This window comes from Oenanthe melanoleuca, chromosome 3 (genome assembly GCF_029582105.1).
Source record: "Oenanthe melanoleuca isolate GR-GAL-2019-014 chromosome 3, OMel1.0, whole genome shotgun sequence".
Lineage (NCBI taxonomy): Eukaryota > Metazoa > Chordata > Aves > Passeriformes > Muscicapidae > Oenanthe > Oenanthe melanoleuca.
The window spans coordinates 75,252,806-75,270,996 of record NC_079336.1 but is presented as its reverse complement, the minus strand read 5'-3'; the positions used below and the strand labels follow the sequence as shown (position 1 = coordinate 75,270,996).

Genomic DNA, 18,191 nt, shown 5'->3' with positions numbered 1-18,191 from the left:
TCTCCTTTTAGTGATGACCCTTCCACAGAATTTAACCTAAAAACTTATGCCAACTCCAAGGATCTAAGGAATGCCATTGAGAAAATTCAACAGAAAGGGGGACTTTCCAATGTTGGTAAGTGATGGGGCTGCTTGCACATCCTCAGCTCAGAGGGCTTCAGAGCCTGGGCTATAGCAAACTGACACCTCCTCACAAGCATGCAGAGGCTGGGACCAAACAGTGCTTAGTGCTAGGGCTGGGCTGGTGAGAGAGCACTGCTCCCATGACCTGCATGTGTTGATCCCAGGCACTGTAAACTCATGACAGGACATACCTGTCTCCTTGCAGGCAGTTCCCATCAATGCTGTGGGGATCCTTGATAACCCAGCTCATCATCTCCAGCCTCTCTGAGGCATAGGGAGGGGGTTCAGTGCAGGAGGGCTCAGGAAGCACTGGCACCAGCAGCAGTGGCCTCCCTGCTGCTCACAGAGCCACAGAAACTGCTTTCCTCAGCTCTCTGCCTACTGTTTCCTGGGATATTATCACACAGAGTGCTTCCAGACCCATAACTCCTCAACTCCTCTTCTATTGCAGGGAAGGCACTTTCATTTGTTAACAAAAACTTCTTCCTGGATGCTAATGGAAACAGAGGTGGAGCTCCCAATGTGGTTGTAGTGATGGTGGATGGGTGGCCGACTGACCGGGTGGAAGAGGCCTCCAGGCTGGCCAGAGAATCAGGGATCAACATTTTCTTTGTCACTGTTGAAGCAGCTGCTCAAAGTGAAAAGCAGAACGTAATTGAACCGAACTTTGTGGACAAGGTACTTAGTGGGCTGAGTCTGACCAGGAGCTTGACTCTGACTAAACTTTTCAACCTACTTCATTCAGGGCATTTCTCTTTCCTTCTTACCACTAATGGTTATTTCTTTTCCTTCTTGTGCATGCTGTCTTGAGTTTCTCTGTAGAAAAACCATGCAGTGATGCTGAGGTAGGAAAGGGGATGAAGTCAGTAAAGTTCTGGTCTAAGGTACATCATCAAGCAAATGGCTTTTGGCCGATTAAACCTTAGCACATACCTGCATTTTCCAAACACACAGTAGTGTGACAAAGTACAGTTGCAGCCTGAGCTATTAGAAATTGTTTTTCCATGAACCTCCTGCTGTGAATTGCCCACTAGGGAACAGGTGAGGAGCCCTGTCAACCTAATGTCAATGTTGCATTTACAAACAGGTCCCACACAAGCAAAGGTTGGCACAGGCCCAACACAGGCACATCCTAGTTTTTCAGTTATACTGGATGACTCAAACATTCTGTTTTCACTGTTGATGAAGGCTATTTTTCAGTTATTTGTTTCTGCTGCTATGGATTTCATGGTAGCTCTTGGAAAAAGGGTAAATCCCTGCCATGTGCAATTAAAAAGAAAAAGAGAATGCAAATTTTGATTGATTTGAATTTGGCATCAACACTGTCTGATCAACAGTGCTTCAGGATGAGCTGGTACCCAATTAGGGCAAGAGATATCTACCAAGTGGCAGACCGGACTGGGCCTAGGAAACAGGGTTGAGTTACCTGGTATTTTCAGAAAACAGATTCCCATCTGAGCTGGGTTGCTCTGCCATTAAATAATCTCCCATGAGTTTCAGAGCTGCTCCAAAGAGGTGCACTGTCTCTGGTCAGCACACAATTAGATTGTAGCCTCATTTGCATTTAATGTTTTTAAAAGAACAAAGCTACAGTGAGTCTCTGCAAACCTGCCAGGGACACACCAGAAGTGAGAGTACAGTGGGCTCAGAACAGGAAGGTAAGGAGAGAATGGTGGCTTGATACTGCTGCATCATAACACTAAAATAGAAGTGAGACACTAAGAAGAGTAAATGCGAGCAGGACACCATAGGGAGCCCAGACTGGAGAGAACTGTAATTCCCTTGGAGCTGTTAGGCTTTATGCAAGTCAAGACCAGTGCCTTGGTCTTTTAAAACAGTCAGATACACACACTATCACAAAGCTGATAGATAAAGCATGGCTAAACAAAGTATTCTCACTCAGAGATCTGAGGAACTGGCATTTAAAAGGCACTAAAGGCAAAGACAATTTGATCTAGACTGTTTGTATCACTCCCCTCCCTGTTCCCTCCTCCACCCCTTGACCTCTCCCTCTTCTGTGCCCACCCTACTTCCCACCCACACTCACCTGACTCCCACTAGCCCTATAGAAGCCTCCCGCAGATCTGGCCCTAATGAGTATTTACTTATAAAACTTAATGGGTTTTTTTTTGTTTTTTTGACTATTTGGCAGAGCCATCACAATAAGCCTGGGTTTTCTCTGTTTAAAAGGGCATGAACCAAGTTAGCCTCAGCTTATGCCCCAGTTTTCACTTCACAGCAGTAGGATTTGTCAGCAAGCAAAACTTTCCTTCTTGTTCTGAATGATGGGAGTTGAAGTTGCTGCCTGGCAAACATACAGGCCTCATGCAATGTCCATGGGAGCCACACTAAGAGCAGCTCTGTGATTTGAATGCTTTTCCCACGAGCAATGTAACTCACACAAAACAGCCTGACAGGTGGCAAACTTGCTTATTACAGCTCCTTCACTACTATAATATCAGCTCCATCCCACAGTTTTTTAAAAGAGGCAGGAAGAACTGTCACATTACACAAGTATCTGTGATGTTACACTGACATCATTTCCTAGGGAAGCAGATGGTGACTGCAGGAGAGGCCATTTCAGACTGCAGCACTGCTCTTTCCAGGAGCCCGTATTTAGAGTTTAGCTCCATGCCCAGCAGGAGCAGGCAGCCTGCATTCCCACGGCGCTTATGCTGGTGTTGCCTTGCAGGCAGTGTGCAGGACAAACGGGTTCTATGCGCTGAGCGTGCCCAGCTGGTTCAGCCTGCACAAGGCGGTGCAGCCCCTGGTGAAGCGGGTGTGCGACACGGAGCGCCTGGCCTGCAGCAAGACCTGCCTCAACGCCGCCGACATCGGCTTCGTCATCGACGGCTCCAGCAGCGTCGGCACCGGCAACTTCCGCACCGTGCTGCAGTTCGTGGCCAACATCAGCAAGGAGTTCGAGATCTCCGACACCGACACGCGCATCGGAGCCGTGCAGTACACCTACGAGCAGAGGCTGGAGTTCAGCTTCGACAAGTACAGCACCAAGCAGGATGTGCTGAACGCCATCAAAAGGATCAGTTACTGGAGTGGGGGCACCAGCACGGGAGCAGCCATCAGCTACGCCTCAGAGCAGCTCTTCAGCAAGTCCAAACCCAACAAAAGGAAGATCATGATTCTCATCACAGACGGCAGGTCTTACGATGATGTCAGTGTGCCAGCCATGGCAGCTCACCAAAATGGTAAGGTCTTCTATCACTGCCTGCTCTCCCCTCATGCCTCAGCACTTATCCAGGTCACATAAATGCACTTTGCTATAATTTGAAGGCACTGGATGAAATCTTATGCACGAAGAGTACTACTTCTCCCTGGGGTCCCACTGAGCTCCAGCAAAATCAGCATCTGTTTAATAGCTGAATAAGGAACTCCAGAAAAAAAACTTATAAATCATCACATATGCAGCTATGTCTAGATGTCAAGGGATTTTTGCTGTCTTAGTAACACAGGACTCCTTTGGCTTTCTAGTCAAGATAGACATATATCTTCCAACACATTTGCACTGGAACAAGATCCTGTTGTTCATGATCCTGTTGTTTTGGATCTGTTGTTTAGACCCAGAGCAAAACCTACACTATTGTTTATACCTTTTTGCTGTTGGAAAAAGGTACTTTCAAAGCACAAGCTAGAACTTTCCTCCAATTTGAAATACCCATTTTATACAGAGAGCACTGAAACACACTGCCCATTTTTTTGTGGCCTGGAAACTACATTTGCAGTATTGATCTTAAATTAGATTTACCACAATGAAAACTTTTATGCTTTTCTAAACTTTGGGTTTCTTTCCAGGAGTCATCGCTTATTCCATTGGAGTTGCTTGGGCAGCCCCAGATGAACTGGAAGCCATTGCATCAGACCCTGCTAAGGAGCATTCCTTCTTTGTGGATGAATTTGACAACCTCTACCGCTATGTTAATCAGCTCATCCAAAACATTTGCACAGAGTTTAATTCCCAGCCACGGAACTGATGGACTCAAGCAAGGCCGGACCCTTGGGTGCTGTGCTGAAGAAATAATGCCAGTCCTCAGTTCAAGAAACACTGGAGGTGTTTCCCTCTGGCACTTTCCAGTCAGCAAGGTTGATTGCAGCTCTGTGCCTGTGCATGATAATGCTCTGTGTAGATGATTTTTTTTTTTTTTTTTCTTGTGGGCATCAGAAACTCTGATTTAGGTGGACAGCGGAAGAGGCAGTAAAAATGGAGGAAATAACTGCAGGTGACTGAAGAGCTGCTTCTAGCATAGAGCCCCAGCTTGCCCAATTCTCACCTCTGGACATATGCAAATTCTTTAAAACGTGCCACCTGCTTTCTGAAGTGACCAGGTCCCTTTAGGGAATGGCTAAGCTTCTGAGCTGCTGTGGTAGAAACACCTCATGTGGCACTGCCCACCAGATGACACACAGATCAGGGCTCAAATACCACAATGCTTTTTTTGGAGGGGGAACACAGCTTAATTTGAATACCTTCTTAAAAGCAGGTACTCTCTCCATACTGCTGTCCTTTCAGTAAATTAAGCTTCAGCTAGTGTCAAGTCGAGCACTGGGATTTAGCCAAACCCTGAGAAACTGGAAAGCAAGAGAGAGGAAAGGTTAAATCCCCAGGACCCTATCATCCTTTGCCTCCTTTACAACCCTACAACCCCAATAAAGCCTTGGATCCACAAGGCAGCCAACATGCAGGAACTGGAATCTAGTCTCCCACAGCACTGTGTTAGTTATTTGATCTTGAGAAATGTTTTTCCTCCTCAGTTTCATCCTTCACTTTTCGGTGGTTCAAGTCCTGTAGGACCACAGGAGTGTTGCCAGGACACAGGAGACTCTTAGAGAGAAATAGTGGGTTTAAGTAACTCACAGTCAGAAAAGCATTTAAGAACCACCATTCTGTCATGAAATCAACACTTGGAAGTGCACTCTCTAGTGTCAGGAGAGCTATTCAAGAGCCATTAACAGGATTTAAGAGGGAATTATCTGAAGTTCTGTATTAACACTGGGAAAAGCAAAATTTCAAGCTTTTAATCAGACACTTTCCCTCAAATTTAGGACTGACTTCTCTTCTATGGACTGTTTTCAAAATGTACCTATTACAGTCAGTCAGAATACACACAGTGGTGTCTTAAGTGAAGAACTACGCACATCACTAGTCAGTGCAGGAGGAGAGACATACTAGGAGGACGAAAATAACTGCACTTTGTTTAGGAAGCAGCAGTTGCTGATTATGTTCCATCCAGTATCATTTAAGAAAAGACATTCATTAAGAGAAGTTATCAAAGGAGCCAATAAAAACATGAGTGTTCACACTCCTTACGGCAATCAAAGCCATGCTGTGCCAGGCTTATGGAACTAACATGAAATGGAAAGAAATTAAAACTCAAATTTGCCATATTACAGGCTCTTAACAGCATTTATAGTTTTAATAACCACGAGCCAAGATATTTATTAGCCACATAAATTCTAATTGAATTGCCATAAGGGAAACTCATTTTATCAGCAAAAGTAGCACAATTTTTTAAATCCTTATGTATGGAAATATGACTGAAGTAGCTTATAACCTATCAACTAAGTATGCATAATGCAAATTAATGAAAACAGCAAGACTTTGCATGATCCCCCTGGTGGGGTAACATAAGCCAGGGTGGGGTCCTCTCAAGAGGTTATCAAAACCGATTTTGGATGACACAGTGGTTTTACACAGTGCAAGTTCATCACTTCCCCTTAGAAGAAACATTAAGTTTCAGCTTTAACTGAGTATCATCAATTCAACCGCTCCACCCAGCTGAAAGCACAGCACACTGTCAGTTTCCACAAATGTATTTGTATACAGAGTTTTTACCACTAATCTGTGCTGTGGCACTTCAAAGCAATAGCTTTTGGCTTGAAAAAACGATTAAGGATCTAAGGAGTTAGGCATGAGCAGAGCAACTCTGATACCCCCCAACTCTTGATCCAGCTTCTCATTACCATTCTGCTGAACACATCTTTCTCTGTCAACAAGGGACATTACATGGGCTGGACAAAACTCCAAACAAACCCATAAACTGAATTTACTGGGGACTTCAGTGCAGACACTAGATTTATTTTCTGAAAACCTGTTTGTTTGGGGCTTGATTTGGGGCTGCCTGAGAAAAAGGCCTAAATCCTAACTTAGACTTACCCTTAATACTGTGGTTTAATTTTTAATGCAGCAGCTCACCACCACATATTGTTCTCCATACTGAATGTACTCTTGCAGCACCAAAGATTGGTTCCCTGCAGTGACTCCCCAATGCTTCACTTGTGCTCTGCCAAAAGCACAGCAGTGATGGCCGAGACATTAGGAATAGCTAGAGCACATATGTTCTTTAGGATGTGCATAAGGGATACACACATATGGGATATAATTTTTTCCTAAGGCTTAAACTTCAAGCAATGGCATTAAGCTTTCAAATGCTTTTTCACAGGAAAGTTGCACACCTATCTTTTGTCAAGCATTTATAAAGCATTTCAGGGTTTGTTGTTCAAATGGTTTATCGTAAGTTTGTGAACAACTATGGCGCTTGCTTCTTAATGTGCGTTTTTATTTACTTCTTGGGACAATCTTGAAATTGTCAAAACTCAAACTGTGAAAGCGGTTTAATCCAACTCTTGTCTAAACATAGATGTCCTATTCATAAACACCGCCTAATACAGAAGCCTCAAAATTTTGAAGAATACACCCTTCCATGCAATCACAGAACACGCTCCTCTTCACCTTTACCTTTCATAGCAACCAAATCACTTGCTGCCTTCTAAAGTCTCTACATACTGTTTTATTAAAAAAAAAAACCAAGGTACCTTACATATAGATAAATGTTCAAAGGGGTATATTTGTTTGAAGAAAGCAGCAGAACTCCTTCTGTAACATATGCAAGCTATTTTGAGCATATCAACATAAGTTGCTATATCTTTTGCAATAAAATTGTCCTAAAGGCACATGCCGTACATGTCATTTCATATGGGGCTAAAAAATACACAGAAAATACAGCCTATGACATTTTAGTTTCTGAAACACAGCTGAGGTTATTACTACATTATGGAAGACTCAGCAAGGCTGGCAAAGCCCCGGGTGCTTCAGTGTTGTCTTTTACATGCTTAGATGAAAAAGATCCTTAGAGTGAGCTAACACAAAATTACCTGTCAGAGGAATCAGTCAACTGAAGCAGAGCCTAATGACTGAAGAGCATCAAAACTGTATGTACTTTCCAAGGTCTTCAAGATCACGTTTTATCTGAACCAGACTTCCTTTGGAAGCTGAAAAAAAATAACACCGGCTCTACACACTTTCTAGATGTGGGACTGAATCAAAAGAGGGTCTAGATGTCCAGTCACTTCATGCTGGGCCATTTAGTTTCAGATGTCTGACCAGTGCAGTGCTGTCTGGCAGAGGCACCCCCAAGAGAAGAAATGGGAGCTGTCTGAACTAGTCACTGTATACACATTGTAGAGGGTGTTGTCTGATCACCCTCTCCGTAAGAAATAAGCATCCTTGCACCCAGAGTTGGGCTGCTGGCTTATCAGTGCTCAGCAATCACAATGCAGAACACCCACCTGGAAATACCTACTGACATCCATGCTCTGGAAGCCTTGGCAGAGCTCAGTTTCAGCATCTCTTGCCAACTCCAGCATCAGCCACTCACATTTCCAGTGAGCCACCACGTTTGATTAAGAGTTCAGCCATTTCTTCAGAGAGAAGCAGCTCAAAGTGCTGTTTCCCCAGAGCAGGACACTCAGTATTTCTGCTGTCACTGTGACACCCTGCTCAGAAGACATCACCTGCAGTGTGCACCTCCTGCTCCTCAGCTGCTGCTGCTTTGCTGGTTTGGCAAGAGGAGAGTTTCTCCATGGCTGCTGCTGACAAGTGGGCAGACAAGCTTCCCCTTCCTCCTCTTACTCCTTCCCCCATGGCTCTCCAGCACATAGAGGGAACCACACCAGTAATCAGGAAAAGCTCTGGAGTTAAGCATCCAGCCAGGACCAACCCAAGCTAAACATATTTAGTGATTTAACACCCTACCTGTAACCCCACATGAAATCATCCACGTTATCTACTTAGAAAGTCAAAGCAAGCAGTAGGTAGTATCAGAAATATTACCTAGACACCAAATTTAAGTCACCTTTCTGTGGTGTACATACCTTAAATTACTTCATGGTTGAACAAAGCCACTATCATTCTGCTATTTTATTCTGTCCAGGAGCAACATTATAGAAACAACTTAATCCCTTTTCTTCTCCCTTCCCATCTCATTTTGAGACATCTTAGACAGTATCAGGCCATTTACATTCACTAAGTCACCTACATACTGAAAACATTACATTTGTACATTATGCAGCTGAATGCTTCAAATTCCTCAAAATAATAATTTTTCCTTGTTAAAAACTAGGGGAGGAGGGGGATGAGGGTTTTAGCACTGCATCAGCAACACTGCTCACAATCAACTTTGTCAGTCTTACTGAATGGCAAGAAACATGTTATTTTTCTTAACACCATGTTTAATCCCTTCTGTGATTTCTAATGAGAACTCTGATAGTGCAGTCCAAGAATTTCAGTTCAAGAAATCATAGAAATTACTTCTTTTTAAGCACAAGAAATCGTAGAACTTCCACTGTATCACCAAGTACACTCACTTTTCTCACATGCAAATCATCATGGGGCCATGTCTTGTTCATAGGCAACCCATAAGCTTGTTAAGAAGACCTTCTGCATGTGAGGGTCACTCATGCATTATTCACTATATCTTCTTTCCCCTACCTCAGGAATCTTCTAGAGGCATTCACACGGGTGTGAATGAGATTGTACTGTCAATTCATAAAGCAATTCCTCCTTTCCCTTGAGGCAGGAAGATGAGTAGGACCAAATTAGGCTATTTTATACCTACCAAGAAAAGATAAAGCTTTTGCTTATCCCACCTACAAACTGAGAAAAAACCCAGGATGGGCTCACTGACAACTGTTCTGCTCAGTTCTGTGTAGGTTCTCGTGCCACCCCCTCACAGTGCCGTTCTGAGCCCCTTCCTGTAGCAAGGCAGCTGCCATCTGTGATGTGTGGTTTGCTCTCCCTCCTCCCCTCCCCAGGGGCAGAAGCACACATTTATTTTTACGTTCAATGAACGCTGTCCTCGGGAAGAGCCACGTGTCTGGCTGTGAACAGCGCCTGCTGCCAGACCAGCTCCTGCACAGCCACCCCACTCCGCATGTCTGCTCACCCCACACTCACCCCACACAGGGACCACGTGCCTCAGCACATGGAAGATGTAGGGTGTCAACAGCCCACAGTATGAAACCAAGACTTACAGAGAACACAAAAACCAAGGCACTCCTGTGAACAGTAACGTGCTGCACAGCTCAGCAGGAATGCCACATGGAGTTACCTCAAGCCCTTCCTTCTACTTGCCTTACTCTTAATGCACTTCCCCCTCCTAGCATCTCTTGTGATAAAATGCAGAATTATGAACACAATGCAAAATGTTGAAAAATAGTATTTATTAGCACCCAATTTACATAATTATATGGTACAAATGACACTTGCTGCTGCAACATTAAATAAAGCTGCTCTTAAAAACCATTGCTTATTTCTGGAAGTCCGTGTGATTTTGCTCAGCACAGAATGCGGGTACAGTACACAGATACCCCACTTCACTACTGTCATACCAACACAAATACCTGCATGTTACCTCAATGGGGTCTCATTTTAAACGGCACACTAATATAAGCAGATCTATATAATTTTAAATGACAAAGTATTTATTTGACTTATTCAGGCAAGTGAATGTAGCTTTAAATATAACCTATCCAAGAAGTTTCACAAAATATGAACTGCAGTGAAAAAGAGAAAATTCAGGGCTGCACTTGAGAAGCTCAAAATTACACTGGTGTATTTCAAAGTAATCTCCCTCTGAATTCTCTATCTTTACCATTTTAGATATTTATCCAGCATTTTAAACTACTGAGTTTTAGTAAGAAGTTTAATACTAAGTTTTTGAAGAAGCATTTCCATTTAAAGCAAAAATTTATACTCTATTATTTAATAATAAATGCTAAACAAATCTTTGGAGAATGAATCACTTTCATTTTTCTTATGTCCCATGATTAATAAACCTTTTCAAAATCATGAAATATATTACATTTATGGATGCTTACTCCCAAGAAAACTATTTCCTTCATAAATTAGAAAACAGAATTTCTCACTCAAAATAACATTCACTTTTGTACAACAGTCGCATTTAAACAAGGTAATTTTGGTGGTACTGCAATTCTGACACAGCCTTGTACTGAGCCACACACAAAAAACTGACAAGCAGACTATTACTCGACAAGTAGGTATTTCTTATTTGGATCCAAAATTCTGCAAGACACTTGATGCCCAACATTGTTTCAAAGTAGTCATTCAAAACTGGTGTGTAAAATCATAACCTCAGCATAGTTCTGAAGGAGAATCTTAATTTCCTTTAGCTGTTTGTATATGAGCCACAGTAGCCTTTTTATATCAACAATCTGCCATGGAAGTGACCCAAAACAGAAGGGAAGCCACTGTAATTACTAACATGTTAGTGGTTATCACCTGTAACTTCTCCTAAAGAGAGCTGTATCAGGTATCTCTAAGTTCTAGTAGGAAAAAAAAAAGTGTATTAATATAAGCAACAACAAAAACAAAAAAAATCCACGTTACAGTCCATATGGCAAAGAAATTTGTCTTTTTTAACCTGACAGTCAACTGAAGATAATGATGCAAAATATAATGCAAAGCTGAAAAATGTCAACAGAGAACCTTACAGCAATAAAAGTCATGTCATCATGGAATTCCTTCTACAAGTTTTTTCAGATGCATTATTCAAGGAAAACATAGCACAAGACTTTTCAGTCTGCTTGGACTATAAAAGTACATGAAATAATTAGCTAACATGCTCAGTTTGCATTTCCAAAAGAAGTGCTAACACATATCAGACAGCTTTCAAAACTGATGCACATTTGCAAATGTCCAACTGCAAGAAAACAATTCTAGGAGCCATATATCTGAAAACAAGCTACATTCGAAAGCACTGTATCTTGATGACAGGAAGCATAAAAAAATAAATTCTTAATGAAAAATATTAGCTTCAAGTCCATCATTTATCCCTTATACAATGTTTTTGGCTGCTTTTCACAACAAATCCAAAAATAATTATAATATTTGGCTTGGCAGTAACTTATCCCTTCCCTTTCAGAATCGTACAAATCCAGCTGTATAAATCTTTTCTCAACACCACAGTCCAATACTCTGGTGTGAGGACCAAGGTTTACTCAAAATAGCCAGGAAGTAAATTTGAAAGCCTGCAATTCAAACTTGAGGGCATTGAAGAAGACTGGCCTGGAGGACCACATCAACACAAGGCTTTGAGCAGCTCAGAAACACATGCATTGGGCACGGTTTAAACACTGCTGTGATCTCAGGATCACAGCATGGGTTGGCAGCATGAGCAGGGCAAAACTAGACTAACACACAGTACCACAATCTAACTTAAGCAGGAAGAAGTTGGGCTAAGAAGAACATAGTATTGTTAAATGCCTTTTTAGCTTAGCCATGGTTTGGATTTTGTAGTCTAATAACAGGTCTCTCCTGACAACAAACCAGATGAGATCCACAAATTACACTATTCAACTGGATTTATGCCTTCTGTAGTGGAATCCAGATTCTCAAAAATATCTTAAATGCTACAGCAATTTATAAGCTTTCATAACTGACTACGAAGCAGCAAAACCAAGTCAGAAGGCAGGCTAAGAGATATACACTAGAATTAAATGAACTAGGTGTAAGGAGGAACAAATCTGCCTTTCAGTGGTGAGAGGGCTGGGGCTGAAGCTGAAACTCTACCAGTCTTAAAAAAACCACTCCAAGAGAAAAATCAGTAGTCCTTTATGAAATTCATCCTGCAGTAAGAGCTCACTGCAGATGAGATTTTAAGATTCTCAGAAAATGTATCCTAAAGGAAAATTAAAGAGGGATGATAAAATCACATACCAAAAGGACAGATAACCAGTACAGGTTATCTGTAATCTGTTCGTTAGCACAGGCACAGACATTTTTTTAAAGGTCACATTTCCAATCACCCTCCCTCCTGGGAACATTCCCACCAGCTAAATAAGAGCATTTGCCCAAACAAGGACTATTTACACAAGAGTCATCCCAGTCCTTCCCTACCATCCCCAGGAGTTTGTTCATTTTGCTCTGCTGTATTTAAGACTACCTTTTTAAAAAATAGGGGCTATTTTTTGTAGAACATCCCTGACATAACTGGATGGACCAGCACTGATGTCCATCAGTTTCTCTGCTGCTCAGCAGGAACATAGCAGAGGCTTTCACTGGCAGTTTACAGGCAAATTGTTTCTGTAACTCTGTTTATCTCTAAGCTTAAAGATACTGATGATGAAAGAGTCTAGACTGTTCACCTGTTGTAACTCCCTTCAACTAAACACGTCAGATTCAGATAAAATATTCTCAATATCTTCATATCCGTATGGAAAAAAGGAGCTTCCTTAAACATCTGAGCATTTTTTTCAGAGAAATCTTTTCATCCTCTCAGCCACTCAATAGTAACAACTATGCTACACATCTCTACGATGCTCATGAACTGAAGCTGCCCAAAAAAACTCATATTGCCATGTCAAAGATTGCCACATCTTGTAAAAACCAACTTACCACACGGAAGAGGTTAACTATTGCTTTCTGATTTCTTCATTTTTCTAATAGTGTAGTCCAAACAAACTTCCACTAAACAGCCACAAATTTCAGCACAGGAAAACCACATTGGCTGCATTTTCTTCCTTAATGCATCTCAGGTTGACTAGGTGTTTTCACACAGGCACCAAGTAAGCTCTTGGATAGCTGGGACAGTCTGCAAACACACTGCCAAGCCACAGCATGCAAATGTTTCCGAATACACATCTTGAAAGGCATAAAAAAAATCAAGACTTGATTATCTGATAGTTATGCCCACTTTTCAATTGTTTGTTTCCATACTTATGCTCATTAAACATATGTTCATATTAAACATATGCTCAAAAAACATATGTGTTTACATAAATTGCTGCTCCCCAAAATTACTGTTAAAATCTAAGGAGGCAGGGAAAGGGGACACATCTGTGATCCAAAAAAAGTACTGAAAAGGTGGTGTAACTAAGTCCTCTATCTCTCACACATTTATTCAAAAGAACAAGGTCTCAGTTTACTTTAAATTCACAACTGAAAAACAATGTTGTATGACCTAATCACAAAGCTGTATGGTGAACACAACACACTTAATCAAATTACATGGGACTGCTTTAACTTCACATTATTTGAAAATACATGTCTGAAAAAAATAACCTACAGTATATGGCATATAGTTCTACTGGCTTCTTGGTAAAGAACATATTTCATATGTTCTTTATAAAATAAAGGTGAATGAGATGAAAGTAGTGAATCTTTTATGTGGAAGTTTTCTCTCTGAGGCACAAAAATAAATGCAGACACTAGGATTTTGTAAGAGTGACACAACATATCTAGAACTTCTTCCAAGCTACACCAAATCATTCTGTGCAAGCACTTTGGTAACTGAATAAAACATGCAAAAGCAAACAGCCCAGTGAAATAAATTAAGAGTAAAAGTGAGAGTATTTAAACCCAGTGGACCAACTTTCAACATACAGAAGGACTGAAAATTCTCCCAGTAAATTAGTTAGTAAAATCAAAATCATTAGCACAGGCTACCATACACAAAAAATTATATGAGTTAACCATTAAAAAATTACCATGTAAATTAGATATGGGAAAAATAGTAATGTTAAAATGCTATATACTGATACTGCAGAAAAATGTTTTTTCCAAGAACAAGCCTTGGGTCCAGTTTTGTTTACACTTTCAATAAACATATGTATCACACTAATGAAAGTTACTAATTATACTGAACCAGGAAAAACTGCACATAGAAGGGGAACAAATAAAAATAATTTAGTGCCCTCAGAGGTGAGAAGTTCAAAGCTTGTAAGATCCAGGATAATCATGAAACAGGAATAAAGTCTCTAGCTGCAAAAGAATAATAACATACTAAAAGTGAAGAAGAAACCTGAAAAGCAGCAAATGTTATTTAAAGGAATAGTCATAAATAAAGAAATATGATTTAAGTTTGCCAGATATCAAAAGCTTGGTTTTCTACACAAAAGCATTGCATTACAGAGGATAAAGCCAACCAAACAACAACCATACTTAACAGATGACCCTCAGACTAAGTCCAACAAATCATGCATGTGGAATGGTGGTATGGGCAGCAATTTTTGGAGAACTGAGCTTAAAGGATGAAAACAAGAAAATATTGTGCAAAAACAAAGCAGACTAAAAAAAGTAGCTTTAAGAAAGCAGAAAGGAATGAAAACATACAGATGGAACCATGTGTGCATGCAGGTTCCAAATTACAAAGCCTATGAAGACTATGTAAAATGGCACAACACATGGCTTGGAATACTGGCATGAAGTTACAAAAAAGAGCTACTAGATATCACATAAATCCTCCTGCCAGTGAGATATAATCATCAAAATAATCTTTAAAAGGAAGCCTAATTGTCTTAGAACAATAAGATCTCACTGGCCAAGACATTATTAGAACACACAAGTCTACAACCCTGCTTTAGCAAGCAGATGGACTAGATAACCTAAATAATTTTTTCAACCCTATCTCCTATGATGATGCTCAGAAGATCTGACAGGCTCATGCACAATACCCTGCAGTCCTACAAGTATGTGAGCAAGTACAGTAAAAAGACATTGACATCAATTATGAAGACAAGCACAAAAATATATATATTCCACAACCTCTTTGTAAGGCTACATTTGTTTTGTTTTGTTTTTTAAAGGCACCTCATCCTCTAGCTATTGCCAGCTTTTAAAAAAATCACTTTTCAGTTTGAGCAAGAGCTCAATAGTGAGAAGGAAACATCTTTCGATTCACATTTGAACAGCCACTTCTTACATTCCAATTGTAATCAGAATGACAGTCCTTAAAAACAAGCATGCTGGCCTATTAGTTTTTATGTACAGCAATTTAAACAACTGTGACTACATATTGTATTGTGTAAGCAAAAGCACAACATTCATTTCATACTCACACCATTATCCTTTGTATACACAAACTCAAGAGAACTCTTAATACTAAAACATTAAAATGCACCGATGGAGTCTTCCCTTACTAGACACATTTAATACATGTTTACAATATATATACACATATATAATATACATAATTTTTAGATTTTTTCAAATAAATCTTTGCAATTTTCTCTTCAAAAAGAAATAAAATAATGACACTGAAAGAATATGAGTCAAGTACACAGAACTCTCACAAAGTTGAATGCTCAGTTTTGCAGCCAAGTTTCCTCCTTTTCATCAAAACCAAAACATTTTATAAAAACTAAATTATCTGTATTATTATTGTAGTCATCTGTTTCATGGTAAAAGTTCTAATCTTATCTAAGGAAATATATTGCATATCAGTATCATGAAGTGACATATGTGAATATTCTGAGCAATAAAAGGTATTCCAGGATATTTTAGCAGTACATATAATTTGTTGCAGGCTCAAACAGCACAGGTCAACCTTTTATTCTAAATAATATACTTGGTTTAAACTCTGAGATCAACTTCAAATGTGGTCCCATCCCCAAATGGCACTCTAGAAACAACATAGTCAAACCTTATGTTGCTATCTTTCAATGACTCCTGCTTATGAAGTGTCAGTTTAAAGGTAAAGATTTATTTATCAGTTTCCAGTCTTAACCTCAGGCTAGTATATGAAGAGTTGCACTGGGTTCTTTCCTACTCTTATCTGCACCAGAAATCAACTCCAGCAGAAATTCTGCTTCCATTCCCATCAGAGAAAAACACCAGCTTCATGCTTATGAATAGTAATAATTCTGATGATGACACATAACATAAAAGAATCTACTCACCTTCCTTTAAGAAGGGATAAAAAGATTAACAGATTGGATTAGAAGTTATTTGTCGAATCAACAGAGAAGCTCTGAATAGATAAACAAAGCACATCTGTTGAGTAATTACGAGAAGCACTCATTCTTCAGGTAACCCAATCAATGGCACATACACCCAGTAAAGTGGACAAGGTAAAAAGTACCTCAAATGGTGCAGCTGGGAAATATCTCTAGCAGTAGCAGAATCTCTCAAACTCATGGAACTTTGTAGAGTTCCTACCTATTCCACTAAAAGGACTCACACAAAGCATCAGATTTAATCTTCAAATGAAGTATTTCACTGTTATCCTTAATGCCCAGAATGATACCCTTTTTAGCAGGAACAGAAAGAGGAGATGAATGTTTGACAGCTAAAATTGTAAGACAGCTTCTTTGGAAAGCCTTGTGATAATTTCTTGTGCCAGATCTCCAAGAATAAACAGCATTAAAATCTGAATAAGTTAAATTTGCTACTACAGTATACACAGACTGTGTCAGTCTGTTGTTAATTGGGATTTAGACTAAAGGCTCAGTTTCTAGCCATACGCTAATACAGTCTTAAAAAAATTATATAAATTGTTTTGCAAACTAAATATTTACTGAGAAACACAGAAGATGCAACAGAAACTTTACTGCATTTTAATTTATGTTAGTAATTTGCCTTCCTTTAATTGCATTTATTTTAGGCTAGCAGCCAGGTGGCTGAGATTAACTATCTGCTACTGCTCTCTGAACAAGATCTACTTTATTTATACCAAAGGGATGACAAAGTGCCTCTCACATGATATGAGCATGTGAACTGACTTTGAATCACTTTTTCCAGGTGATTTGAGCACATTAAGATTCCTCAATGAGAAGCATCCTAGGAAGTTTCCCTCTTTTCCTACTCCCTGATGCAATTAGACCCCTTCTTTCCAGTACTCCGTTTTATTAATAGAGAATATGTAGACCTAGTTTCACCCAAGGCCTGCCTGGACGAAAATTCACACCCCCTAAATAAAAGCTTTTTTTTTTTTTTTTAACTATTTGTAACTGAGAGATTCCAAGCTCTCAGCACCAGCTGAGCTCACAGAAACCAGAACAAATGTCATTTTAGAAAACAGCACCCTGCAAAACTAAACACTTACAAACATTCTCTGAATTATAGGGCAAGATAAAACAACTCATGCCCTCCTCTTCTCTTTTGTGCAGCTGGTTAAATATATACAAAGCTAAAGTTGAATGGCAAGCACTCTGTCATACAAACACTTTAGCCAGGGCATCTGCTCCTGCACTGGCAATATAGCATTTGGATGGGTGGAATGCCACATCATGAATGGACTCATCAAATTTTTTGCGATGAGCAGTAAATTCTTGAATGCAGGTCTTGCTTTCAAGATTCCACAAGCGAATCGAGCAGTCGTGGCCTAAAGAAAGGGAAAACAGTTTTTCTTATAATTTGCATGCCTGCCACCATTATGAGAAAAAGAAAATGAAATCTGAATGTACTTACTGCCAGACATCAAATACAAGCCATTAGGATCAACAGCTAAACTTGTAACTGCATCTAAGTGAGCCACCATGGAGTGGATCAGTTTTCCTTTGAAAGAAAAGATTTATTTAGGTTATTTTCTGCAGTTAACTTTGTTATCTGAATTCACTGCTAATGACCCTATCACAGCTGATATAAACACAAGAAGATCTTGTCCCATGACTGAATCATTAAAATTATACAAGTCAGTATTTTAATGTTTACAGTTCCCAAGAACCACAGTAGCAGTATCATCAACTTTCATGAGACCATTGCTTTAAGCCACCCTGACATTTTAAATATCTGCCCCTTAAGCAAATTAAGTTCTCAAGTAAGATCTTGAATTGGAAGGAAGGCAGGGGCTGAGCATACTAAAAGCAATGAATATAAACGAGAGGGGAATAGAGGATAATGTTAGCTGTCTCAGAGAGAATTAATGTTTTATCACAGTTTATTTATAATCACAGCAATGATTTCATGTTAAAAATAAGAAATCACAGGTCAAATGTGGCAGAGGTCTAGGAAGCACAAAAGGATTGCCAGAGGTTCCTGC

General features: G+C 40.0%; 2 protein-coding genes across 6 annotated transcripts in view; one reads left to right on the top strand and one right to left on the bottom strand.

Annotated features, from left to right (window-relative positions):
* The window catches only part of VIT (vitrin), a 52,911-nt gene extending 45,170 nt beyond the window's left edge, over positions 1-7,741 (top strand). The window contains exons 16-19 of the mRNA XM_056488634.1: positions 12-115; positions 575-801; positions 2,816-3,329; positions 3,934-7,741. Coding sequence (XP_056344609.1) covers positions 12-115; positions 575-801; positions 2,816-3,329; positions 3,934-4,112 — 1,024 coding nt within the window. The 3' untranslated portion in view covers positions 4,113-7,741. The remainder of the gene's footprint in view (positions 1-11; positions 116-574; positions 802-2,815; positions 3,330-3,933) is intronic.
* Positions 7,742-9,619: 1,878 nt separating this feature from the next.
* The window catches only part of STRN (striatin), a 68,269-nt gene continuing 59,697 nt past the window's right edge, over positions 9,620-18,191 (bottom strand). For all 5 annotated transcript variants that reach the window (XM_056486513.1, XM_056486514.1, XM_056486515.1 and 2 more), the window contains 2 exons: positions 17,621-17,707; positions 9,620-17,534 (listed from right to left, as the gene is read on the bottom strand). In XM_056486513.1, coding sequence (XP_056342488.1) covers positions 17,365-17,534; positions 17,621-17,707 — 257 coding nt within the window. In that variant the 3' untranslated portion in view covers positions 9,620-17,364. The remainder of the gene's footprint in view (positions 17,535-17,620; positions 17,708-18,191) is intronic.